Source organism: Hippocampus bargibanti, linkage group LG03, assembly GCF_051943395.1.
Source record: "Hippocampus bargibanti isolate YZ-2025 linkage group LG03, ASM5194339v1, whole genome shotgun sequence".
Taxonomy (NCBI): Eukaryota; Metazoa; Chordata; class Actinopteri; order Syngnathiformes; family Syngnathidae; genus Hippocampus; species Hippocampus bargibanti.
The window spans coordinates 16980933-17008912 of record NC_142736.1 but is presented as its reverse complement, the minus strand read 5'-3'; the positions used below and the strand labels follow the sequence as shown (position 1 = coordinate 17008912).

The following is a 27980-nucleotide window of genomic DNA, read 5'->3' as shown; positions in this document are numbered from 1 at the left end:
GTGTTCACTAAGAGTTGTTAGAAAATGCCTTTCACTAAAAAAAATCAGCAGTACCATTCTTTTACCACCTTGTACTTCCATTGCCAAATACAATAATAAAAAATCGAGTGTATGTTTGTGTGCGCATGTGTGCGTGTGTGTGTGTGTGTGCGTGTGTGTGTGTGTGTGTGTGTGTGTGTGTGTGCGTGTGTGTGTGTGTGTGTGTGTGTGTATATGTGGCAAATAGACTTGATGCATTGTAGGAGAATGAATAACTTTGGGCTTAATTACATACACACACACACCACACAAGTACACGCACACACACGCACTCACACACACACACACACACACACACACACACACACACACACAACGCACACGTACACATTCACTGCACACGTACACACACGCACACACAGCAATAAGATACATTTTAATATCCCTGTAATATGTCCCCTTTAAGTATATGATTCCTGTGTGGGACCCCATAATTGTACCAAGAAGGATAGGATGAGTATAATGATATGACCCTTCCCCAGATCTGAGCCATCCATAAATCTATAAAAATAAGGGAGAAATAAAGAACAATAACACCCAACATACCCAAATCCTGTTGTACTCGTTTGGGTATTCCAGTGATGGTCTTCCGCCTCCTTAGCTTTCTTCTTCTCTGAAGAACTGACTGGGAATGGACAAGGGAGCAACGTGCACTAGCTTCTCTATCAAATCCAACTCCTGAAAAAAAGAATGGCGTTCATTTTCGACGACTCCAGATCACAAAGGGAAAAGTAATCAGATTTTGGGGTGAAAGGCCCACTTTGGGGATCAAGGTTATTTCATTTGTAGTTGTCAAATAGGATGAAAACGATTCAAAGGTCACCTTTTTACACTTTACCTGTGACGTTAATTGGGATGATACAGGAGGAGACGGCAAGAGAATCATCCGAAGTTGGCTTCTTATCGGAGTGAGGCACGTTTTCCTTTGACCATTTGGTTAGTTTGTCCGGGGTGGCGGGGACAGCAGGTGCCGAGGTCTTTGTTTTGTGACCTGTTAACTCGTCATCATCGTCTCCCTCGCCTGTTGAGGTAGCCTTCAAGTGAAAGTCAACCGCAACAAGAAGTATTAAAATCAGAAAGTAGGCCTTCTTGCCGTTGAGGAATTTTGCCATTGTTGATCCCGCAATCCTAGAATTGTTTCTACTCTAAATGAATCAGACTGAAGAAACGAGCAAAACAAATGTGAAAATGGGACACAAAGAAGTTGAGCACACAACACAGATCCAATACCTTTCTCTTCCAGGGAATGAAGATGCATCCCTCAATAGGATGAAGTGAGTAAAAGCACTCAAACTATGAATAAATGGAGCAACAAAAGAGAAGACAAAAAATGTCATGAACAAAATTAAAAAGAGATGGGTGAATTCATGAGAGGTTTCTAAAATCACAGTTCAGGGTTATTTTGTCTGCCATTTGTCCTGCCCTATTGCAAAAATCCTCTTAGATTGTTAAAAATCTTATCCGTTAAAGAATAACCATGCCTCTATATTAAATTTACCTTTCTTTGTATGGTGTAACTATCCGCTTCTCGCCCTGGTCTCTCCTACAGAGGCACAGAACACAATAATGACAGTCAACATCACATGCAAAAATTCACCACAGCAACTGAGGCTTTGCATATCTGTGCGAATCGAGATCTGCCCTCGCGTCTCATTCTTACTTTTCTCGGAACGGTTTGGATTTCTGTTTCCCTCACCGTCCTCTCCTTGAAGATGCGAAACGGAAATAACAGCAGGAGTTAGTGTCACGGAAAAGAGGCAGCGATATGATGAACGACTTGGATGAGTTACATTTCTCAATCGAATCACAATACGTAGTAATGATGAATGTGAATATGAGATACAATGACAATTTTTACAATGCACGGCGGGATGGCGTCAAACAAGGCTCACCAACATTTTTCCAACTGACACCAACCTCTTGTATATAAATATTAAGGTTTTCATATTATCACTTCAGTGGTAAACTCTTTTTTAGAACATGCCCATGGGAAACATGTTGGTGACCCTTGGTCAGGTGGATTTTATATATGTATATATCTATATTTTTTACCTTCCTGGGTTGATAGTCTAACTCCCGCTCTCGCTCTTCTCTTTCTTGCTGCATGGCAAGACCACAATAAGATGTGAGGTGAGTTCAATTATATTAACACATTTAAAACCAAAATTTGACCCGTTTGCTTTCTTGTTTGTCGACTTACTTTAGTGTCTGTTCATTCCCTGTGTTGACAAAATTCGCATAACAGAGGACCATTTAGAGTGCTCCTTTAACCTACCGTGCATGTTTGGGGAATGCGGGAGAAAACCCACACAGTCACCGCAAGGAAATGCAAACACACAGGAATTAACCCCATGAGATCTGCACTGTGGGCTAGACGTGCTAACCAGAGGACTGCCGTCCGTCCATATATAATTTTTGAATTTTAAGTTACTTCCTGACATTTGCGGCACAAGGTTGACCTGCGATGAAGGCAAGCATCGTGATATTCTGATGTGTCCTTGTGCACGCAGTGCAAATACAGTACATAAAAACACGATGGCTGTAAAATTCAGCAGAGTTCAGTGTAGATGAGCAGGAACAATCACCTGCCTGTTCTCGCTCATGCTCTCATCTGCTTACCGCTCGCGCCAGCCGACTTCTCTGTTGCCGTCTGATGGAATGTGGTGAAGGGAAGGTGGGTATAGCGGGGACCGTTGAGATGGAGATAGTCACCCTGTTCCTCTCCCGACTCGTAGACCTCTCATTCTGTTTTGCATCTGTAATTTGGAAACACGCTAACATGAATATCTGCGTCCAAAAGGACACAATGGAACTCCAGGCCAAAATAGTCGTCACCTCTGTGCAAGGCCCGGAGGCTGAAGTGAGCGTTTTTGTGAAGTTCCTCCAGACACGGTGGTCGGGTGCATTGATGGAACACGTTGTGTTGTTGATGCCATGGCGCCTGGTAATGAACTGACAGCTTGCTCTCAATATCCAAGTTTGACACGGCTGAAAAATGAGAGAAAAAGAGAGAGGGAAACAACGAAGATTTGTGAGTCACTTTTGCAATTTTGCATGCGTTTGTTTTGAAAGATTTGTTGGCATTTGAAGTGCACATCGAGATTCCTTTATCACATGGGGGCTTTGCATTTATTCACAAGCAACCAAAATACACTTTTTACACAATCAATGCATGTCACAAATCACATGAAATGGATAAATAGCAACAGCACCTTCGATTGGTAAGATTACTGCAGTACAACAACGGAGGCAAGAGCCTGTTCTGTCTCTCGTCACCTCTTTAGGGACGCGTAATATGCAATCTGGTTTTCCATTGTAGGGAAAATGAATTTATTATGTATGTTTTTAATACTTTTTTGATACACATTTAGTTTGGCGGGCAGCCCGGGAATCGAGTGGCTAGCACATCGAGTTCACAGTGCAAAGGTCCCACATTCAATTCCCGCTCTGGCCTCCCTGTGTGGAGTTTGCATGTTTTCCCCAGGCCTGTGCGAGTTTTCTCCAGGTCCTCTGGTTTCCTCCCAAATTCCAAAAACATCCATGGCAGGTTAATTGAACACTCTAAATTGTAGCTCATTGTGAGTGTGAGCATGGATAGTTGTTCGTCTCTATGTGCCCTGCGATTGGCTGGCAACCGGTTCAGGGTGCCCCCCAACTACTGACCTAAAACAGCTGGGATATGCTTCAGCACCCACTGCAACCCTCGTGAAGATACAAGCGGTTCAGAAGATGAATGCATGGAAAAAAATGTTCAAGTTCACATTCTTTTGCACTTGGCGAGCAAATCTTGAGGCTGTTTTTATCAAGTTCCTTCTATGGAGTGAGGAATGAACCTAACACTTCCGGATAGTTTCTTATCTTTGGGCCAAAAGAATTATGATCTTGACTGCATCAGAGGTAAAAAAGTTACTTCCACTTGCTATCTGTGTCTATGGAAAGATCCTTAAAACATTCCTTCTGGATATCTAAGGAATATTTTCTTGACGAGAATTAATCTCTTATCTAAACGGACATACTTCTGAAGCCCAAAGAATGTGAAGACAATGCATTGTTTTAAATTCAAACTGAAATAAGTTCAGATCATGAAGGAAGTCTCAAAAAAATTGTAAAACAAGAGTTTTGGATTTTCTTTTATGGAATGGTATTTGTTTAACTCATTCACTGCTAGATGATGTGCAAAAATGCGTCCACTCCAGTGCCAGGGTTTTTATCATTTTCATTGAAATTGCAGGACGCACAGAATACTGTATTGAGTTTTAGTACTACAGGTAACATCCGAGTTACGACCAGTTCCGTTCCGACAAAACGGTCGTAAGTCAAACGGTCGTAAATCGAAAAGCATTCAAAATGGCCGACGCGAGGTTTATACGACAGAATAGTATACGATGTCAATTTGTTGTTTTTAAAGAACATTTTCTATTGACTTTTAGTGTCATTTTTATCATTTTATATTTCGTATTATCGATTTTTATTACTGTGTCGTTCTGCTGACCCAAATACGCATGTCACATGTTCGTCGCCGTCAGAAGCGTGCCCCTCCCCTCCTGTCTCTTCCTCCGCTGCTCCTCTCAGACGGCCCCTCCCTTCCTGATTCACCCGGCTCACGCACCTGTTCCCCATTCCCTTAATTGTGCCTTCTGGCTATAAAAGCCACACCTTCCGCACGGTCGTTGTCGGAGTATTCCAGGAAGTTCCCCGCTACCACCACGCCACCAGGTCTGAACAGTTGTTGCCCTCCTTGTCACCTCTTTGCGTGTCTCAGTAAAAGACTCTTTTATTAAAAAAATATAACCCAAACAATTTTGAGAATTGCGCTCCACGTCACCATTTCCAATTCCTGAATGAATTCAGGAATGGCAGTGAATGAGTTAAAATATTTTGGCGCAATATGATTTTTTTTTTCTTGGGTGCATATTTTCTTATGTGCTTGAAATTAAGAAGAAGGTTTTCTATCGGTCAAAATGAGTTGTGATGAACCAGAACAAAAAGTAAAAATATGTATATAAAAATTGGGCATCTTGGTTGTTTACATTTAACTGGGTTGCTTTGTCGTCGGAACTGGCACGATCTGAGTGGGATCAATCCAAAATCCCACCTTCCTTGAGTGCAGCGTGAGCACTAGCGCCTCTTGAAGGTCAAACGTTGTATTGCAAATTTCAATTCGATTCACATCTAGTTATGTTTTTCACCCGCCTTCCCTCTGGAAGCTTTCTTTTGCAGTTCACTAAAAAAGTGCATGTTTGTTTAAACTCAACATATATCTGTGCTCTCAAGGTGCGACAGGATGACACCATTGAAGGAAATACTATATGGTAAAGTCAAACATCTTGACTGTCACACATCAGCAATTGCACTTGTCGCAAAATATTCAGATGGTCCAATCTCCCAGTTCTGCTTTGCATGCCAAGTAGATGTCTTGATTCTGCGTCATTTAAACTGGACTGCCTGTTTTCATGAGGCGTCCAGTTTTGTACCATTTCAGTCCCGAAAGTATGTTGCTAGAGCACATGAGTCAGGTTGATGTGAGGGATACAGCAGCCACCGTGGACTTCATCTCAATGCATGCGTAACATTTTGTCTAAAGTTGCACTCAACTGCATTATAGGATCATTTGGGGCCATCTGTGCTGATTAAATTGGTGCGTGAGTTAGCATACTCTGCATCGCAGTTACACATGCCCACAATTACACTCCCTCATGTCACAATAGATGTAAGTTATCAGTCAATTTTTAAAATTCATTTGCAAATCCGTGGTAGCAAAAAAATGTTCCAAAGGACCCAATAACTTAATTCAGCTCTTTATGAAGCAATTTTGAAGATCTGCAAAACTGGATTGTGTTTCCCCAAATTGTGCTCCCGTCTGACTAAAAACAGACCTGTGAGTCATCGGCATATAAATAGAAGCTTGTATTGAGTTTTGACGAACCCATTCGAAGAGAGAAATGACAAATGGAGTGTGAGTAATAAATAATAATCAGTAGTTAAAAAAATAAGTCAAGAAGAAATGAACAGAAATTTGACAGTCCAAACAAGACTGAGAAAGGTCAAGATGTTGGTGAGTTATTTTTAAAAAAAGTCATTAAGCGAGGCCGTATTAGTCTATATCTGGGTCAAGCAACACTCCACTACGCTAAGTGGATAAGCTCGTCGTATACTGCTGTTACATAGTTGTGGTCACAAGTGTACTGGAAGAACCAGTTGCGTAGAGGAGAACAAAAGCCGAAGAGCGCCAGACAAGCGTCATCGTGAATCTCAATGCCAGAGGTTGCTCTTGACGTTTACTTCTTTCCAAAGCGTATGCACCAGCAAGACAACCATTTGTGATTTTAACTCTCACATGTGGTTCATTTTTAATACATGCCAAGCACAGTCAAGAAGACCCATATCATAATGGCTTGAATCACATTTTGCATTTTGTGCTTTTTCAAACATGTCTGACAGTAATTGATGATGACTACTGAATCAATAATGCAGAGAGAAAGGGGAAAGTGTTATATTTGCACTTTTCCCTCTTTCTTCAAAGACTACCTGGTGCATATTTCTGCAGGAACATATATATATATATATATATATATATATATATGGATAGATAGATTTTTTTTTTAACTTTGCAGCACAGTGGTTCCTATCTAGAGGCACACAATGTAAATCTCGCAAAGTATTGTCAGTAAAATGTTCATATTTAAACTCCAATGCATGACTAATTGATGGGCTGTGGAGCAGATGAAATATTCTGGTGGCCTTGTGGTTAGCATCTGAACCTCACAGTGCGAAAGTGCAGGGTTCGATGCTGGCTCTGGCCTCCCTGCGTGGAGTTTGCATGTTTTCCCCGGTCTTGTGTGACACACCCCGAAAAATATGCTTGGCAGGCTGATTGAACACTTTAAATCAGGGGTGTCCAAAGTCAGTCCTCGAGGGCCGCTGTCCTGCCTGTTTTCCAGCTCTCCCAGGAGCAACACACCAGATTCAAATAATCAGCTCATCAGCCAGCTCTGAAGCAGCATCAAAATGGTCCTGATGATTTGAATCAGGTGCGTTGCTCCTTGGAGAGCTGGAAAACAGGCAGGACGGCGGCCCTCGAGGACCGACTTTGGACACCCCTGCTCTAAATTGTCCCTAGGTGTGAGTATGAGCACGGATGCTTGTTTATCCCCACAGCCCTTGTGAGGATAAAGCAGAGCGGAAAATGGATGGATGGAAAAAATATCCAACCATAATTATTATGTTGTATTAAGTTCATCCTGTCTACTTCCATATTGTCACGGTTTGCAAGGTGGTGATGGCAGATGTGGATCCCAAAAAACAGGCAGGAGGGAGCAGCAGGTTGTGTTTGAGAAATTGTATTAAAATAAAGTCAACAGGAATAAAATCTAAAACATCAAAGTCATTCAAACAGAAAAAATACAAAGTATCAAATAAAGACCAAAAGTAGAAGTCTGCAGAGATTAAACAAACACATGCACAGCATACAATGCATACAACTGCATACAAAGCATACAACAAACAATGACCCGACACCGGATGGTCGTGCCGTGAGTCCTTTTAAGTGTCACTGATTAAAACGACCAGCACCTGCGAGGCTGCAGGCAGGGCTGATCCGAACGTGGCAGTCCGCCACTGATCGGGACGACCAGCACCTGTGCAGGTGCAGGTGGGGCCGACAGCGCCACCCGTTGGTCGCCAACCAGATCATGACACACATCTAATTTACAACAGATTATTTTGTTACAGACAGTATTTTTTAGGTGTTCAATTCCCTGACATGTTTCGGCGTATCCTTCCGCCTTCGTCAGAGTGTCACAGATGTTGTTCTGACGTGCCTTGTAAATTACATAGTTATTGTGGAAAAAATATATGCGAATTTGACCTTATTTACATGTGGAAATAGATGAAACCTTGTCTTTTAATCTCGCATTTTTTAGGCAAAATGCCATGATTTAAGTGCAGTCTTGAAACATGCAAAGTTTTCTGTACTGTTTTCAAACTCAGCTTCCCATTGACCAAAAAAACAAACAAACAAAAACATTTGTATTGATGTACATGACAAAATTCTTTTACATTTCGGAGATTTTGCGAGAGCCTTCAGATAAAACCACAACAGTTGAGGTTTGTGCTGGAACCTGTCAAAATGTAGTGGACCCTCCACACCAAGCAACTATGGTAAGAGTGTCAAAGTCATTTTTTGTCACATTGTAGTTGCAGTTTCCTCTCAGGGGACGTTATGAATTTGGGGAAACCATTAGAATGACACACACGCACAACAAATTCATGAATAACTAGTTTTCAAATGTAAAATCAAAAATCTTCTTTTCCTTTCGGCTTTTCCTTTCAAGGGGTTGCCACAGCGAATCAGTGTCCTCCATCTTCAGAGGTTTGATTGGCATGTTTGTTTTGTCCAAGCTTTTACGTCGGATGCTCTTCCTGACACAACCCTCTGGATTTATCCGGGAAAGGTAAGATCAGAGCGTTGTCATCAAATTGTGAGTATAGTTTTGCTTTTTTGAATATTGCTGTGCCGATGACCATTTTGTGTTTGGGAGCCTTTTACTGAGCATCTTAATCTTTATTAAATTCATAGATTTGCTTATTCTCGAGCCACAAGCAGACATAAGCCAGTGTCTTCATTTGAAGTAAAAAATAATGACTGTTATTGTGGTTTACATGGGACAATTTGAAATGTTGGATCGGACTTTAGTAAGTATAATGGAATTTCACAAGTATGATTTCCTTTTGCGGGCCGAATAAAATAATGTGATGGGCCAGATTTGGCCCCCAGGCCTTGACTTTGTCACCATGAACTGTGGGAATGGTTTCAGGCTATCTCTTCAGCACTGTTACCACTGGAAAGATAATTTGGTAGATAATTTATGGTAGGTATGGATTCCTGTTACATGGATTCCTATATATTTTTTTTTGCAGTCCCATAAAGAAAAGTACTTTACATTTTAAGATGAAAAGGACGACCTTTAGGGTAGATTCATTACCTCCAGAATGGGTTTAATTTGACATACACGGTACGTAAGGGTAAAACCGATATGATAAAATGAGTTTGCAGAATTTCAAAACCCTCACCGAGTTCACCAGCTTTATGGTTTACATTCTGTCCACAGAACATTTTATTTCAGCGATGCCCTACTCACATACCAACTCTGAGAACCAGATGCAAATTACATGTATGTAAGAATACAATGTTTGAATAACTCTGTTTTATCCCTACCTTTCGACGGCACGGGGACACAACCGATCCTGAGACAAGTCAAAGCCATCATTTCCCGCTGTTCACCGGTTCCCCGTTTTCCCTCTTTTCTTTCTTTCTTTGCCAATCATTCCATTTCCCCTGGATGTCACGGCTTTTAAGGCACTCTCACGAACTCTGCTAAAATATTTCTGTGCAAAGCGAAACATTTAGACAGGCAACATCTGTAGTCACACAACCTCCCCCTCCACCTCATCACTCGCCCACCTGCTGTCCTCTCTTTCCCCTCCCATCATCAGATGAAATGAAAACATCCGTGCTTGCTTAGTCCGGTGGAGAAAGGAGAAGTCTTTTTTTAAACTCCCCCAGAAATAAGTTTATACTCAAAAGGGATAATATTTCATGACAAATGCTTGCCGTCGAGCTGTGTTTTTCACATGGAACACTGCCCCCATATTTTGAGAATGATGGTAGGTTCCCGCTCGGGCATGGCTTGTCCCTGACTGTAATCTCTTCATGATGCACTAACATGTGGACGATGACGGGGAGGGTCTGGGGGGCAGTCAGCGACCAAGCATTAGGTGCATTAATCCACCACATGCTGCGAATTTGTATCACATGCTTCTATGCTGTAAGTGACCATTGAAGTATGCTCACCAGCCACTCTCTTGCGTTGTTATAAAATCCACGAGCCATTCAAACACAAGGGATCTCAAAGAAGGAAGGAAAATATTTCAGACATAGGAGGAAGGGAAAAAAATCTAGGAACATTGTAAACAGAAGTACATCTTGGCGAAGTATTGACTTTATTTATTGAGGCTTATTTGACACCAAATCTATCATACTTCCTTCCTCATCAGACAAGACAGTAATAGGTCGCATGACATAGGAAGGAAAAAGTGTTTTTTTGACAAGTGTGTGCATTTTTCTCACAAAAAAGATTGGAGACCACTGCTATAAAGTACAAATAATACAACCCCTACCCCCCAAAAAACAAACAAAACAAAACATTGATACTGTATGTCCCCTGTAATCAAATAATTGTGCCTGATAGAAATGAGAACACCTCCCCCTTGTTAAATTTCAACAAGTCTCATGATTTTTTTTTCAGCAAAGCCCTGATGTGCCTTTGAACTTCTTCTCATCCATATTCATAATGTTCCTTTGAATCTAATTCTCCCGACTCATCTCTTTCTGTGCGCTACACACCTGCACTATTGTCTCGTGGCCCTCTTCCACATCCCTACTGTGCCCCTTCTGACCTGCAAATCATTTCTCGCAACAAATGTGTGCGTATTAAATACACTTTTAGATTAATGTTTATGGCATCTCTATATTGGTTCACAAGGCTGACTCACGAGGTCCAGCGTCAGACATAAAAAACATGTCACAGTTATAAGCCAGCCAAAACGGGAAAAATATCAAGAAAATAACTACAGGTTAGGTCAGGTGTCGGGAACCTATGGCTCGGGAGCCATATATGGCTCTTTTGATTATTTCATCTGGTTCGTCGATAAAACTAAATACATATTCTCGCTTTTTCGCTGTTCATTTCCTGTTTGGGAAGCAGTGGGCGGAAAGCGCAATTTTGATTGGATGATACTGACCTATGGCCGGTGATGTCGAAACAGGTGAACGCCCCCTTTTAAATAAGCCTGACGAGTAAAAAAAAATGACGAGTACGTATCGTACACTTCAGGTTGAATGGACGGAAGGATTCACCTTTGTGGAGAGAAAAGGTTCTGTCGTGATTCTAATGCAATGAAACAATACCATGAATGAAACCGTTGAATATCAGTGGACCCTTTGACAAGCCCCATGCTAACGTTAGCATCAATATACCGTAAATTCCGGACTATAAACCATTACTTTTTTCCCAAACTTTCAACCCTGCAGCTTATTCAGTGATGCGGCCAATTTATGTAATTTTTCTAACGGCCGCCAGGGGCGCTCGAGTAGAAAAGGTAAGAATAAGACCGCTGGAATATATAGATTGTGGAAGACTGCATATGGCGCAGCTTTCAAGCTAAAAGCAAACGAGCTGTCAGATAAAGAAGGAAACAGAGCTGCTGCACGTAAACTTGGCATACACGAATCGATGGTGAGATGCTGGAAACGGCAGCGGGAAGAACAATGTAAAAAGACGATTTGTCTCAGGATGTGAGTGACAGCGGGGAGTGTGACGATGTCGATATGACACTGCTTCATTCCGACACTGAGGACGATGATTTCAATTGCCTCAGTTCAAAGGAGGAAGATGAAGACGACTTACTGTGATTTTTTTTTTTGCCAGTATGTTCTTTTGCCAGACCTGTTATACGGTGTTGCTAGCGCGTTGTTACCATGTTGCTAATGTTTTACTGCCGCGTCACAGGCACCGTTTGGGAAGAAAGTGTTATTATTATTATTATTATTATTATTATATTATTAAAACTTTGAAAACTCTCTGTGTACTGTCTTTCTTTGTAAATATGTTTACATATTTTAATGTGAGCACATGCGGCTTATGTACAGGTGCGGCTTGTGTATGTACAAAATCAGTTTTCCTCTAAAAATGAAGTGGGTGAGGCTTATAATCAGGTGCGCTCTGTAGTCCGGAAATTACGGTACTTCTGTGAGAGAAAGCAGAAAGCAAGCATGCAAGCTAATGAGCCGTGTGCAGGCTAAAGCTAGCAGTAACTTCGCTTATGGACCCGACAAGTTGACTTTCATTCCGATCGTTTATCTGAATGTTTTTACCAATCATGAAGAACAGAAAACTATTCATATTAATGGTGAGTATTATCACAGTTATTTTAAATAATGTATTCTGACATATTGTTGAAATCATATGCGTGCGTGTGTGCGCGCGTGTGTGCGTGTGTGTGTGTGGCTATCACTGAAAAACATTTCTAAATATTTTACTTCTATGGCTTTCTTAGTCAAAAAGGTTCCCGAGCCCTGGGTTATATGATTCGGCTTCTACACACAATTGCGACCGAAATGTCCTTTGCGGCCCCCGAGTGACAAAACACATCAAATATATTGAGGATGAACTATGATGAAAAAGTGCGACGACTGACAACACATTATCAAAATAAAATGATTAATCAAAAAGGAAATTAATCAAACATTTATGGTAAACGTTTACCATAATATTTTTTTAATGAAAGAATGTGTAGGTTTATGAATAGTACTGGGTCGTAGAACAAATGTACGCTTCCTGTCAAGTTGTGTTTTTTCATCAGAAAAATAAATTAAACAGCTAAGAATGTCAACAGCACTTTGTAGTGATGTATTTCAAGCCAAGAGGAATGACTGTACATAAATAAATAAAGAAAGAAAGAAGGAGCATCTTTCTTTCTTTTCGTCAATGGATGCTTGTAGCAGACAGGCACATTTTACCATGACGTCCCTTTACAGCAGCTCCTGTATTTTGTTTTTCTACTTCTTCCTTTTATAAATTTGCTGCTGTGTAATGTGAATTTCTTCACTGTGAGACTAATAAAGGCAAATGTAATCCAATGCAATTCAGTCCAAATGCCTTTGTAGTTCAGTTATTTTATTTTATTCTACATTTTAGTTGTAGTCTTCTCTGCTCTTTTCTTTTTGTCTACATTTTTTGTGTAGTATAATAATACCGTTTGTGATGAATGAATGAATGTTCATAAAACGTTGCCTTACTCTATCATTGCCGTTGGTGTCAGGTCCTGCTCTTTAAAATTCACAATTTGAAAAAAAATAAGGTTGCGGCTCCGTGAATAGCATGTTCTTGTCTCAACCGGTCTGTGACACAAAAAAGGTTGGGCACCACTGTTCTAGCACATCTTTTTATTTTTCAAGAGCACAAAAATAATTGGCATTGTTCCATGAAATTGACTTGTAATCTCCCGGTATCAATTCTTTCAATGCTGTAACCATTGTAAATCTGTGAAAATAAACCCAACATCTGAATTATAATGTATAAAAGGTACAGTGGGAGATCAATGTGTGAAATTCTAAATTGTCTTCAATTCGGAGTAGAAAAGCGGCACCGGGGAGTTAGTGTTTGAATATTTTATGTTGTTGTTTGATATCTCCGTGTTCAAGCTTTTTTTCAAGGCTTCTGGGGTATTTTCACCAGCCCAATTTTATAACAGTGTTCCTTAAGAGGCTGAGTATTAGCTGTGTGCAACTAGAGGGGGAAATTATTCAAATCTATTCTGCTCTATTCTACTTATTCAACAGCTACTCTTATTTGGGTATATCTTATCAGCGTCGGGTTATCACAAAGATCGAAGGAGAGTTGTTTTGAAACAAATGTGATTTTCAATTCACCAAAATGAAATGTTTCTCCGGGAATTGACCGATTCCCCTTTGCTGCAGTAAATAATGTAATCTCCGCATCTATTTATGACAGCAATGTACGGAGACAGAAAGAACAATTGAACATTCTTCCACCAGCTTCCACGGTCTTACACAATTAACTTGCAGCTCCACCTGTTACCAGGTCTACAAAAGAAGAGTAACTTTGTCTTCAAGTAATCAGGCCCAGATTTCTAACGGAGTATGTGACTAAATTCAGTGGAGGGTCATCATTATTTCAGTACATGGACTGTTTCGGACACATTTTTGTTTGGAAATGTGCCGTGAGATTAAGTTGTGGAAATAACACAAGGCAATGGGCCATTTAGACTATGTTGACAAACAAAACTGGAGTCCTGAAGCATGTAAGCAGTGTCTCAAGGCACTGCTCAGCCAACAGTCTGAAATGACATGACATATGGGGCTATATTGTGCCTGTTCGACAATGTATCAGCTACATTGTCGGAATGGCACAAAACAAACCGTCGTCCGTGTTATTTTTAACAGTGTCTCCATGGAAACGGGCACATCGGCAGGAAAACGGGGACTTCTGCTTGTCTTTGGGGAAAGACCGAATCATTTTCTGTGTGTGGCGTGTGTGTGTGTGTGCATATGTGTATCGGATCTGTGTATTGATAAGAATTTAGATTACATTGAGCATATTTGCCAATGCAAACTTTTAAATTTGCACTTTTTTATACTTCCATGCCTATTGTATTTATTTTCATCTAGTTGTCACCAACAGTGAGAATCACTTCATATGCTAAATTTATGTTGATGTGTTATTTCACTGTCCCCAATAGTCTTTCTTAAATGTGTATGTTATTATTTATTTATCGTCTATTATTTATTGCATTGTTTTTCCCCCTTGCTGCCACCACCGACAATCTCCATTCCAGAAGTTTTATTCACTAATGTATTCACTCACGGTCAATCAGGTTTTCAATTTCATGTCCCAAATGACAGAGGTACTGTGCATCAATTAACATAACTCATTCAATTCATTCCACTACCATCATTTAAACGGTGATTAACGGATACAGTACATCAATGGTGTCAAAGTCATCTTTTGCCCCGAGCCACATTGTAGTTACGGTTTCCTCTCAGGGGCCGTTATGAATTTGGGGAAGCCATTAGAAAATTTCATTCCCTCCACATAGTATTACTTAGAGCGCACAAGAAATTAATAAATACCTACTTTTCAAATCTGAAGTAAAAAAAAATTAAGATTGTTATTGTGGTTTCCATGCGACAATTTAAAATGTTGGTTCAGCAAGCATCATGGAAGTTCACAAATTTCATTTGCTTTTGCGGGCTGAATAAAATGCTATGGTGGGCAAGTTTTGGCCATTTGGAAGTACTATTTTATAATCTGTGAATATGAATTTACAGTATACTGTATAACATGTATAACATGGCACAGTTGATATGTAGTAATTCCACCTTGATCATGTCCAAATTAAGTTTGTGCCACTGTTGTGTAAATAGGCAATCACATGTTAAACTTGGCTTTACATGCAGTACAGACTTGAAAGGGTTAATCCGATCAGCCGGTGAGTGGGTGTGGCTGTGGAGATAAATGCTGTCTGAACCAGGTGGCTCTTGTTAGCCAAGGGAGTGTGGGAATGTGGACATCGCCGGTGTGTCCACATGTTGCATTTCCACGTTCTACCTTTCTGTTAAAGCTAAAATAATATCTAAGTAGTGATAGAAATGATTGTGAATGAGTTGCATTCATGTTCTGTGTTTCCATTTGTAGGTTTATGACCCACTTCACTGCTCGTCTACCAAACAAAAAGAACCAATGTATTCAAAACTCAATCAACAATAAATAACGAGAGTGAGTTGAGTTGTATCAGTGTGGTCTCTCTGGGATCCCTTTCGGTGGGAAAATGTGACAACGTAAATTGACCGAACAGCCACAGCGGTCTGAGTCTGCTCTAAATTGTGTCCACAAAATAGAACACTGTTCTTGGACGGCATGGAACTCTTGGCGTTATTGACTGCGTCTGCAAATAAACAACAACTATTTGGGGTGCCTCTCCAAGTGTCAAAGTTCTAAATAGTCCCATATATGTTCTAAAATTTATTCTTCCAGAATCTGTCGGTTTCTTTGTGATTTTTTTTTTTTTTTTGGTTCGAATTGAAGACATTGTGTCCAGTAAAATCAAATTTTATAACCTCGCTGTTGCCTGAAATGAGTATAAACAGTAGACGTTGATCTTTGGCGTCCACGCTGAGGCTATACAGTGATATGGTGATTTTGATCATCTGAATAACTTTCAAAGAGGATGTTAATTTTGTGGAATAAAAACATAGTAGTACTCGGTTAAATTGAAAAAACCATTTTTTGCAAGTTCAATGGCCGGATTTGAGACAAGTCCGGGTCATGTGATTACAGACTCCAGTCTTGTATGTGTTTACATTTGCCTTTATTTTGCTCTCTACTCTGCTTGCTGTTGCCAGTTCACTGTTGTCATGAGAATCTCTTCTCAATTGCCATACCGGGGTAAATGAAAAAAAAAAGCAACTTGCTTGTGGTTCATCGCTTCTTTCTTCAGGTGTGTTTTTGTTCTTTTGCTTCTTTGTGTAGTATAGATAATAATCTCAGGTGGCTTGTTGCCTACAATAAAGAATGATGGGTAATGTATTTCCGTATAGGTGTGTCACTGTTTGCAAGGTGGTGATGGCGGGTGCGGATCCCAAAAAGCAGGCAGGAGGGAGCAGGAGGTTGTTTGACAAATTGTATTAAAATTAAAGTCAGCAGGAACAAAATGTAAAACATCAAAATCATCTGAACGGAGAAAATACAAAGTATCAAAAGAAAACCAAGTGTAAAAGTCCGCCAAGGTTAAACAAACACATGCACAGCATGCAACAAACATGCAGCAAACAATGAACCGACACCGGATGGTTGTGCCGGGTGTCCTTTTAAGTGTCAGTGATTAAACGACCAGCACCTGCGAGGCTGCAGGGAGGGCTGACGTCGCTACCCGCTGGTCGCCAATCTGATCGGGACGACCAGCACCTGTGCAGGTGCAGGCGGGGCCGACAGCGCCCCCCGTTGGTCGCCAACCAGATCATGACAAGGTGGGTCAGAAGTGATGTATACTCTTAGTGGCATCTTTCCAAAGCACTGTTAAAATTCAAATCATCTGTGGTCCAATCGTTCCTCCAGGAATTCTCTCCCAGACAAGAAAAAAAGGGAAACTGAAAGGCATGCATGTCTAAATTTGGACTGTCCGGTTTAGTGAAAGAATCTCTCGAAAAAGAGTTAACTTCAAAACCTGCGAGAGAGAAGGCGTGCAAATTGAAAACCGCAACATGGTGGTGGTACATTGTCTGCTGTATCTGTGATGCAGAGGGGTGGGGACTACCTTAGATAACCCGAGCTGGGCTCCAAGTGTCCTCGGTAAACCAGCAAGTGTAAAGCATATAAATGAGGTGTGATCATTGAGAAAAAAAAACCTGACTGCGAGAAAAAGGAAATTAATAATTGAAAAACTGTGTTGCAGCATACTCAATAGTTCATCTTCATAATTTATCATCAGGATCAATGCGTTTGTCCAGGCACAGAGATGTTCTCTTCATCATTTGTTTGGACGTGAGCTCGTGTTCACTGAGGACATTCCTCTATGTACATACGTCTTGCTTTAGAAGCCTTCTGACTGAGCGAACATATCGTTTCTATGGAAACAACTTAAAGATTAAAGCTGTGAGTAGACAGAGCCTTGCCAGAGAGAATCCCACAATGCCTTGTGCCTGGGGATCTATGGGAAAGAGAAAGGCGGAGGCACATTGTCAAAGTAGCGTGCGACTGTCTCCATGTGTGTGTGTGTGTGTGTGTGTGTGTCTGTGTGGGTGCCCACTCGTGTCTTTGCCAGCTGCAGAGGTGTTGTGCTACAAATTGGCTCCATATTATGACTGTTTGCGACACCAAAGTCAGCATCTATCCGTCAATCTTTCTCAGACTCCTCCTGCCAAAACCATCTAGTACTATGGCGCAAACTTAAAAAGAAAAAGAAAAAACATGTACATGTAACATGACAAACATATCGTTGGTTATAAGACGATTCATTTTCCTTTAATCTCTGCCACGCATGATCCTTGACCAAAATTCCATCGTGTAAGCAACTTCCCGCTGCCAATTTGAGAATAAAATGCGAACAATCCCAATATGTATCGAAAACAAAGTGTCGCTCTGACCCCCGCCCTCCATTTTATTTATATTTTTGTTATGTATGTGGCTCCGCCCTATATCCTCATCCTTGCCCCCCCCCCCACCCCCCAACCCCCAACCTCCTGGGTGATGCCAGTGCTGTTGTCAGGCTGGAGCTGAAAGCAGCCAATCACGTGGCTCCATGCTGAGGAGCTCTGGGGTGATGTTAGGCAGTTTCATGCTCATACGATGAGCTTTGCCAAATGTAGGTCATGCTTCTCCTCGCTCACCCCGCCTTTTTGCGCTCACTCGCATTCGCCTGCACACACACATATATAAACCTCATCACCCCTTCGCAGACGTGCGTATGCACAGATGACGTTTTTTGGGGGAGTTCAAATGCGACAGATGTGCAAAAGTACTACCTTGATTTATGAGTTGAATTTGAGCTTAAACAAAAATGGGAACTCAATTCACCCATACCTGTAAATCAAAAACGTTTTACCCAATGAAATCAATGGCACATCCGAAAGTTTTTAAAATATGTTTTTCAATAAAAAATAATAATAAAAACAGCACTGTATTGTACCAAAATAAATTCCCAAAAAAGAGCGCAAAGAAAAAAAGGTTTTATATATTTAATTGCTGTACATTGGAACAAGCTGAACGTCAACTTGAAAAAACAACTTCAAGTGTCATGTATGTCTATATATAGGTGCACACTGTGCACTGGCATCAGTGACATTTGCATGCTGAGGGAATAAAAATAGGAATCAGAAAATCCTTTCTTTCTCACAATGCATACATTCACAAATCTACAACAGCAAAAAAAATATGGAGGGGAGAAGTACAAGAACAAAAAGTATAGACGTAAATATAAATCATAAAATATAAATATCAGCACATTCAGAATGGGTAATGCAAAATGAATGAATGCACAATAATCTGAAAAACAATGTATTCTTTTAGAAAGAAAAATCACATTGATCTGATTGCATATTTAATAGATAGAATGTCTAATTTAGAGCACCTTAAAGCAATGGAAAAATAGCATTTGTTGTTTTCAGCACGACCTGGTTGCCAGCCAATAGCAGGGCACACATAAACGAACAACCAGTCACGCTCACAATCATACTGAGCAAGAATTTACAGTGTTCCATTATCTGTCAAGCATGTTTTTGAAAAGCAGGATTTAATTTGTTTGTTTGCAGATATATGGCTGTTAGTTAAATTTTTTGTGGCCTAAATACCGTATTTTCCATTGTATAAGGTGTGCCCAAAAGCATTCATTTTCCTCAAAAGATGACCCTGCGCCTATGAAGCAGGTGCACCTAATATGTGAAGTAATATTGAGCCACAACAGGTCTTGCAACTACTGTCAGCAGCCACCAACTCCATTTCCCCCTGTAGAAGTAATTGTACTTAACCCCAGTCTCTGTAGTGCCTTCGAATTTGATGTGCCTTATATTTGGAAAACTTTTCTATATTCATAGATTATATTTGGAAGACGTTTTTCATTCATTGAATTTACGCCTTATACTCCGGTGCGCCTTATATATGGAGACAGTATAAAAAGCCACCATTCATTGGGGGTGCGCCTTAAACTGCGGTGTGACTTATACACCGGAAAAGAAGGTTTTTTTTAATCACTGTAAATTGCATCATGTTCATGTATTTACTAAATATACGTGAAAAAGTCAACATTGATAGCTTCAAGTTAAGAACATCCACGCTGTGATGCATTGCACAATATCAATATTGCAGTACAGTATTTAAAAAAAAATGCCTGTGGCCAGTTTACTACTTGCTGCCTTTGCCAGCTCATTTGAGATTAGGGTAGACCAGTGCAGGCAAAAACAACAACAAAAATGCATCAATCTACTATGTTGGCAACTTTCTCCAAACATGGCAGCTGTGTTAGGAGGGCAGAGTCCCTATTCGTATCAGGGAGCATTCAGTCGATGTTATTTTAGCATCCCTTGGAAACACACAGTTTCACCCTCCTATTTTCGTCATTCTCTGTACACACCCTATGTCATTCGGGTCAAAATGACCCATCTTAAAAAAAGTGAACCCATTCAAATAATTGCAGTTGCAGCACAGTATGTAAGTGCACAGCCTTTGTGTAGATGTTTCTTCCGCACACATTACATATTCTTTAGTCCTTCTTTTGAGGGCAGAAGTGCCGTTTCTTCTGTTACTTGGCCAAGTTGAGGAGCTGTGGTCGCTGGATCCTCCGTTTTCTCAGGAGCTCCTACGCTCTGAATAGCTTTCACCACTGCTGCTCAGGCTTCTATGCGGGGAAATGTTTCCTTCTTTCAATGAGTCGAGTTGCACGTGTCTTTGCTAGCTTCTCCACTAACACCCTCGTCTTGGTCTTCTTATGATGCATCAGGTCAGGTTAATCGATCTCCATATCACCTGCTAAATTCGGAAGGGCAAAGTAGGCATGCAGGTCGGTCTCATCCCTCTTTTTCCAGCTGTGTCCATATTTAAGAAAACCCTTCAGATTTCTCATTGCAGGCTGCTGATGTGATAAACAGGTAGAATATAGGTACAATGAAGGTCCTGAAGATGATTGATCATGTCACATCCTGATTGGCGTCAGGTGCACGCCCCTCCCCTCCCTGCTCCGGGCTCACGCACCTGATACCAATCGACTGATTGTGGCTATAATAGTCACCCGGTTAGGCTCGGTATTCGCCGGTGTATTTCCTCATTCCACGCCCTTGTCGCGTCACAGTACGCAGGTTGGTCTAACTCGGCAGTCGTTGCCTCGCTTTTCCGTTTCGTCACTTTGTTTGTTCCCTGCGTGTCTCAGTAAAGCCTCTTTTGAACCTATTCCTGTCTCCATCGAGTATTTTGGATCCAGCTCTCCTTTTTGTCCGACGAGATCTGTTGCCACACCTCGTTCGGACGTGACAGATCATACCCCGGGTTATATTCCTCCATAATTTATTCTGATACATTGTCAAATTCCTCTTCTGAATCTGTTGTCTTGCTGGATAAAATTGGAAGTTGGGTGGAAATATCCCCATTGTGGGACGAATGAAGGTTTTTCTGATTCTGATATCAGAAAAAAATCAGTTCCACAGCCTCTTCAATGTAATAATGTACAACCACGGCACCAGCACACAGAGAATTAGGGGTCATGTCCAAGGTTCCCTCTAATTTTTCATGTGTCTGAGCAGACACACAAGCTCCCTGAGCACACTGAGGACCACTGTGAGCAACATCAGATGTGTACTCCTGATGTGTCGTTTGCGAACGAGCCGGTTCTTAGAGCCGGATTGCTGAAGTGAACGAAGAGAGCTGGTTCCTAACAAGGAGCCGGAGATGGGAGCCAATTTTTTTTGTCCTCTATTCCCCTTCCCCGGTCTTTGGTTAAAGCCGCACATGATTGGTCGATGTCCATGGTAGAGGTGGGAGGGGAGGATTACAGACACACGCAGCAGTGAGGAGAAGGGGGAGGGGGAGGGGGGTTAGGGCAGACAGGTGGACCATTGTTTTCACATTATGTTGTTATTATTATTCAATTATGATATTTTGTACTAGTTGGTATGATAGCATTATTAATATGAAAAGCAAATTAGTGACAGCTGATCATCAGACCAGAGTAACCACAGGGAAAGTGAAAGTTTTTGGATGCTCTCTGTGCACATATAAATCAAGCCATATAAATAAAAATATTTGATATAGTGAATTTTTTACATGAGTAATTCATTTATTACATCATTTTACATGATTTTTTGGAAGTTAATTAAAACAAAAAACAAAAACCAACAAACAAACCGAAGAGACATTTGGGAGCCAGAAGAGACGATCTTTTTATTGAGCCGAGCCAAAAAAAACGGCTCTCTGAAAAGAGCCGGAATTCCCATCACTAATGTGCACGCTGTGTCCACACACCAGTTTCACGCCAGTATCACGGCGCGCATGGGCAGGCTACATTCGCGCCATTCTGCTCCGATCGACTGCGTAGCATACGTAAACTGTACGGCATTATTGGCTGGACACCTGTCACTCATTGACTTACTTTGCATCGATGTTCTTGTGCGCTATGTGCAAGCAGTGCGCGATTGCGCACACGTGCAGCTGAGTGGGAACATTGGTCATGTCATATATAGCATCCTTATAACCCCTTGAAATCCACAAAAAAATTTGTTCTGCCGTCTGCAAGAATGACATTATTACAGAATGACAAGAATGACATATTGCCTTGTTTAAGTCTGCTACTGTCTTGTTCACATGTACAACGAATTGTTTTGAGATACAACAAAAATATTGAAACATTCTACGGTGTGTAAAAAAATGCTATGACCTTAATTTCAACTTGATTTGTCTCACGGGTCATTCTGACCCCAATACCATCTTTGTGCTTTTTTTTGTACAGCTCCATTGGAAATTGAAACAAAAACGACATTTAGAAGAAGAGTTTTAAAAAGTTCATATATACAGTAAAGTCTCGTTATATCGATATCGGATATATCGATAGTCCCGGTTATATCGATACTATTTCTATGCACGCACTGAGAAAACTACATGCAAACAGGGTCGGATATATTGATAGTCCCGGTTATATCAATATTTTTTCGGACTCCCTTGAATATCGATATAACGAGACTTTACTGTATATATATATATATATATATATATATATATATATATATATATATATATATATATATATATATATATATAATTTAGGGTGTTTTTTGGGCTTTTTTTTGGCCCATTTTCACACCAGGAGGGTTAAAGAAGCATGTTTTATGGATCTATTTATATCTGGGTGCTGTTTTTATGGTACAAGTGTAAACCTCTCTCAATGTATTTGCTTCTTTACTTTCTTATTGATTTAAGTATTTATTTATTTATTGATGGTGAAAATACACTACTGTTTCTTTTTTGTTTGTTTAGTTTTTTTTATAACGCCTATATCAATGGAATTAAACCACAATGGGAATTTATTTACAATAATTTTGAATTGCACTGGTAATGAATTCCACTGGGCAATAGTTTTCTACTGCATTGGCCGTATCTAGGTCATGAAAAATGTACCCCGCCCAACCCCCCCAATAGTTTATTGAATCAAAATCGACACTTTGAAAAGCTCTGTAGTTTATAATTGTGTTCAGACAATTATTCCAACGACATTCAAAATTGACCCAGAACAAGCTTCAGTAATTGTGGACAGAAAATGAATAGTAAGGATTTTTTAAATTGAAAGGGGGAAAAAAGGGTGAAATAATTTGATCAACCCGTAGGTGCTCCTTCTTGTTCTGAACTCTTGTTGAACCGCTCAACTGTGCTGCAATATAGCACTTGTGGGATTATGATGTAAATAGCAGCCAAAGGAGCAAGTAGATTATACAGAAATGCATTTAGCGGTCTGTCTTCATTGGAAACAATCAAAGGAGTGTTTGATGTATTTGCAGCATTCTCTCGACAATCTTTTATTATTATTGTTATTATTATTGTTATTCATTTATTTTTAGCTGTAATTAAACTGGCATTGCTGTGTTTGCATTGAAATAACAACGGCGTTCAATTGGAAATTAATTTAATCATGTTATGGTTTTATTGTTCTGTCGTTTATTGTTCTTTTAATTGTAAAGTGTCTTTGGGTGCTCTGTAAGGCGGTTGTTAGTTAAATGTATTGTTGTTATTATTATGATTATGATTATTATTATGATGATGATTATTATTAGTAGTAGTCGTATTCTAAAAACCAAACACAATACATGTTTTGTTATCTTCTGAAATCAAAAGCTTCATTTATTTTAGAAAAATGTGTCTTCAAATTAGTTTTTCATAATTTTAGCTGTAATTTTATTCATTTTCCTTCATACTTTCTCATTTGAAATGTCAAATTGTGATTTTATATGGATATTTATATGAATATTTGAACTGGAACAATGAATTGATTATGATATTGATCCCTTGGGTAATTGGAGTTTCTCTTCAAATTATGCTCATGAGGAGTATTTTGGATTTATATAGGCTTTCATAATGATTGCATTTTACTCCCAAATTACTAAAAATTCAAAAAACATTGCAACTGTAACTATGCAAATTAAATTATATTTTCTTACACATGACTCAATTGCTAGGTTGTTGAGATAATGAACATTTGCTTGTTCATGCTTCAGATTAGCGCCCACTTGAATGAATTGAAGAAAAAGAGCTGATTTTATGCAATAGTACATAAACAATAGAGTACAACATACACATACAAAATGATAACACTCACAAGGAGCAGGTCATTTTACACCCATACATTTTCACGGGGACGAAATGGCCAAGTTTGTGACTTACTCTCTCAGCCACGCCCTTTCAATGTACACAAACGTACACATTGTTGTATGATATTTGGCTTGTGCCAAAATAAAAAATTGCACTTTATAAAACTTAACATTTACTTCCTCCTTTGTGATTTTCATGATGATTTTATATGAAAGGAATTTCTAGTCATTTTAACTAGGAATATTAATTTCAGGTACAACTTTGGTGGGGGTACATATTGAACTCGGAAGTCAAATTACCACAGTAGTATGTGATGTCACACTCATAATGATTGTTTGAACTCCCACAATTGCTTCCCTTTATGGACCAGATGTACTTTTTGTGTTGTGACACACAACACGACTGGCATACAGACGTGAGATTTGTTTGCTATGAATAAGTGCTCCTGAGCTACTGACAAATATGCAATTGTCCCTGGTGCACACACACACACACACACACACACACACACACACACACACACACACACACACACACACACACACACACACACACACACACACACGCGCGCGCACACACACACGCATACACGTCCATGCAGCTCCTCCTGAGAGAGAGAATCATTTCTACTTGCCTGGGTTGCCTCAACTAGGTTGACCTATTTTTGTCCAGACCCCCCACCCCCCCTCTCTCTCCCTCTCTCTCTCTCTCTCTCTCTCTCTCTCTCTCTCTCTCTCTCTCTCTCTCTCTCTCCCTCTCTATCTCTCTCTCTTTCTGTAGTCACTTGCTGCAGCCCCATAATTCACCTCTGCTTAATAATTCACAACAGTTTTAGAAGCCCCCACTCAGCGGAACCACTGGCTCAGGAAAACAAGTACCAGAAACAAATAGAATGTGGTGCACAATGTTGATAATTTGAAATGTGTGTGTGCGCGTGTGTGTGCGTGTGTGTGCATCCGCGTGTGTGTGCATGCGCGTGTGTTTGCGCGTGGTGTGTGCGTGTGTTAGTGTGTGTGCATGTGTGTGTCTGTGTACTAATATAACTGTTGTTTTATATATGTAGGTAGACATATACTGTAGCTAACACGACCCAGAGAGACCCTTAAACAACATTCAGTATCTAACGTGAATTGTTTCAGAAGAAGAAGAATGCAAGCATACAAAACAAATCAGGAAATAGTGTCGAGAGAAGGCTGAGCAGGTTGTGCGCTGTTATTGTAAAAGCCCAGATTATTTGCAAGTCTGTGCACACACTCACTCCGCCTCATGTGATTGGATGGCCAGATTTGGTAGGAACCTATCAGGAGATTGGGAGCAAGAGTGCAGACACTGAGAGTACTCGCGCTGATGCTGGGCACACCCTGGAGCTGTGTGTGTGTGTGTGTGTGTGTGTGTGTGTGTGTGTGTGTGTGTGTGTGTGTGTGTGTGTGTGTGTGTGTGTGTGTGTGTGTGTGTGTGTGTGTGTGTGTTTGAATGTGTGTCTCCGTGTATGTGTGTGTCTCGGTGTATGAGTGTGTCTCCGTGTGTGCGCGCCGACGCATATAAAATGAAGATGGATCATAAATTTGTGATAGCGGGTGTATTTTACACACCTTGGAAAGTCACAATATTCATTTTAAAAGCGCTTTCGAGGGTCTTTCTTATCTGCTCCACCTTATTTTGTCCTCCCAGGAAATGGTGCAGAGGACAACGGTATTTTATATTGGCAGGACTCATACCCCAAATTTCCCCATTGTGGGACGATTAAAGGCTTTCTAAATCTGATTCTGATACATTATACTGCGTTTAAGGGTAAGTAACGCCATTCAAATACTGAATTTAAAAAAAAATTAACATTTTAAATTGTACACTTAAATAGATGTAAAAGCAGGTTGACTTTGTACGTTTCTGAATTTCCAGCACATGGCCTGAATGTGCAAAATACTCAGCAAAGTAGATTAAAAAATTAACTCATTCACTCACAATGTGCAAAATTGTTTCCACTCCAGTGCCAGGGTTTTTGTCATTTTGACTCAAATGGCAGGACCCACAGAATATTGAGTTTTAGGATGGCATAAACATTCAATTCAGCATAAGAAACTTACTGTCTTCTTTCATCAGAAAAAAAAGAGTTACTTCCGAAGTTATATGGGTCTGGAGTAATCTGAGCTTGAAATGGGGGTGGCTGTACAACATATAATACAATACATATATATTTATGAAGTGCTTTAACAGCTGAAGCTGTAGCAAGGCGCTAAAATGGACAAATGGAAAATGCTGCCCCCTCGTGGAAGGGAAAAACATTGCCAGAGGTATGACCAGCACTTTATTGGCACCCCCGCAAGAAAAACCAAAACCCGAACAAATTCAGGAATGGCACTCCATGTCACACTTCTCAATTCCTGAATAATTTTGGGAATGACAGTGAAGGAGTTAATAAAGCAAACACATGAGAGGATTGTGGTGGCTGATTTGACAGTTTTAAACACAGTCAAAATGGCTGTTTTGAACTGGCACCACAGTGACTGAGAAGATGTTGGGGAAAACTGATCTTTTCTGCTTGCTTGAAATGCCAGAACCAAAATTCACACACTTTCTATTCAGCAATTTACTGTATTTTCCGGTGTACAAGGCGCACTGGAGTGTGCACCCCCATTGAATGAAAAATGTTTACCAAATATAATATGTAAATAGATAAACGCTTTCCAAATACAGTGGGGCCTCAGTTTATGAACACCTTGCCTTACGAACCTTTCGGTTTACGAACGTTAAATTTATGAAAATTAAACCTTGGATTAAGCACTACTTTTCGGGATACACAAGCCCCACCACGGCTGGTGGAGTAATCTTGGGCGGGAGAACACAAAAGTACATGACCGAACAGCGCCCCAGCCGGCCTGCCCTTCCACCCCCCCTTTCTCTGAATGCACACGTAGAGAGAGAGAGAGAGAGAGAGAGAGAGAGAGAGAGAGAGAGAGAGAGAGAGAGAGAGAGAGAGAGAGAGAGAGAGAGAGACACGTCGATCGCCTCCAAGGAGTTTTTTACAAATACTTTTGCTGTTATGGGACCGAAAAAGACCCCACCACAGGCTCGTGTTCAGCCGAAGAAGACACAAAACAAAATTACAGTCGAGGAGAAGGAGATCATTGAAAAACACGAACGAGGTGTGCGTTTGTCTGATTTAGCGGCGAAGCGGATATACTAAGTTCACCATTGCTACCATACTTCGCAACAAAGCTTTACACAAAGGCTTTATTTACTCGATGCTTTCACGTGACTAAACGCTTGGCATGATGTTACCCTTCGATCCTTGACAGCAGCATGGAAGAATTTGTGGCCCGCATACATCCTTGAGAGGGACTTTGAGGGATTTGATCCTCATGACTCTGTTGTTTTGGACGACACTGTTTCAGATGACATCGAGGAGCTTGTTGCTGACCATAATGAGGTCCTTAACACAGTTATTGAACAGTTCCATCCAGAAAAGACTGTGGCTATGAGAATCATCAACATGATGAATGATAATGTGTGCCTCCGTTTTGTGAGACCTTACAAGTCAGAAAGCAACCGGTGTCAATTAAGAGCCATCAACGACCATCACAAATGTAAATAAAGTGACTTTATTATACAGTACAGTGTATTTATTTCATTACTATACAATAGCACATTTATTATACATAGAATAAGGTATGTTTTTGTGTAGTTTTAAGGCATGTTTAGTTCAAAATTATATTTTATGGAGACCTAGGAATGCATTATTCTCATTTTAATGGTTTCGTATGGGAAATTAATTTTTGGGATACACACTTTTCGCCTTACACACTCTGTCTGGGAACCAATTAAGTTCTTAAGCCAAGGCCCCACTGTCTTAGGCACACCACATTATAAGGCGGTACAGTAGAGGCTGGGGGTGGGTGCTGACAGTAGTTGGGAGACTTGTTGTGGCTCAACATTACTTCACATATTAGGCGCACCTGCGTACAAAACGCAGGGTCATCTTTTGAAGAAAATCAAGGCTTTTGGTTGCGCCTTATACACCGG

At 40.5% G+C, this 27980-nt stretch overlaps 1 protein-coding gene across 2 annotated transcripts in view; it reads right to left on the bottom strand.

The window, feature by feature from the left end:
• The window catches only part of nhsb (Nance-Horan syndrome b (congenital cataracts and dental anomalies)), a 64945-nt gene that overhangs the window by 10570 nt on the left and 26395 nt on the right, over positions 1-27980 (bottom strand). The window contains exons 2-9 of one of the 2 annotated variants that reach the window (XM_088992293.1): positions 2875-3027; positions 2659-2795; positions 2092-2139; positions 1700-1744; positions 1538-1582; positions 1270-1332; positions 878-1073; positions 586-717 (exon numbers count right to left, since the gene is read on the bottom strand). In XM_088992293.1, coding sequence (XP_088848419.1) covers positions 586-717; positions 878-1073; positions 1270-1332; positions 1538-1582; positions 1700-1744; positions 2092-2139; positions 2659-2795; positions 2875-3027 — 819 coding nt within the window. The remainder of the gene's footprint in view (positions 1-585; positions 718-877; positions 1074-1269; positions 1333-1537; positions 1583-1699; positions 1745-2091; positions 2140-2658; positions 2796-2874; positions 3028-27980) is intronic. The other variant, XM_088992294.1, reaches the window with a different exon arrangement.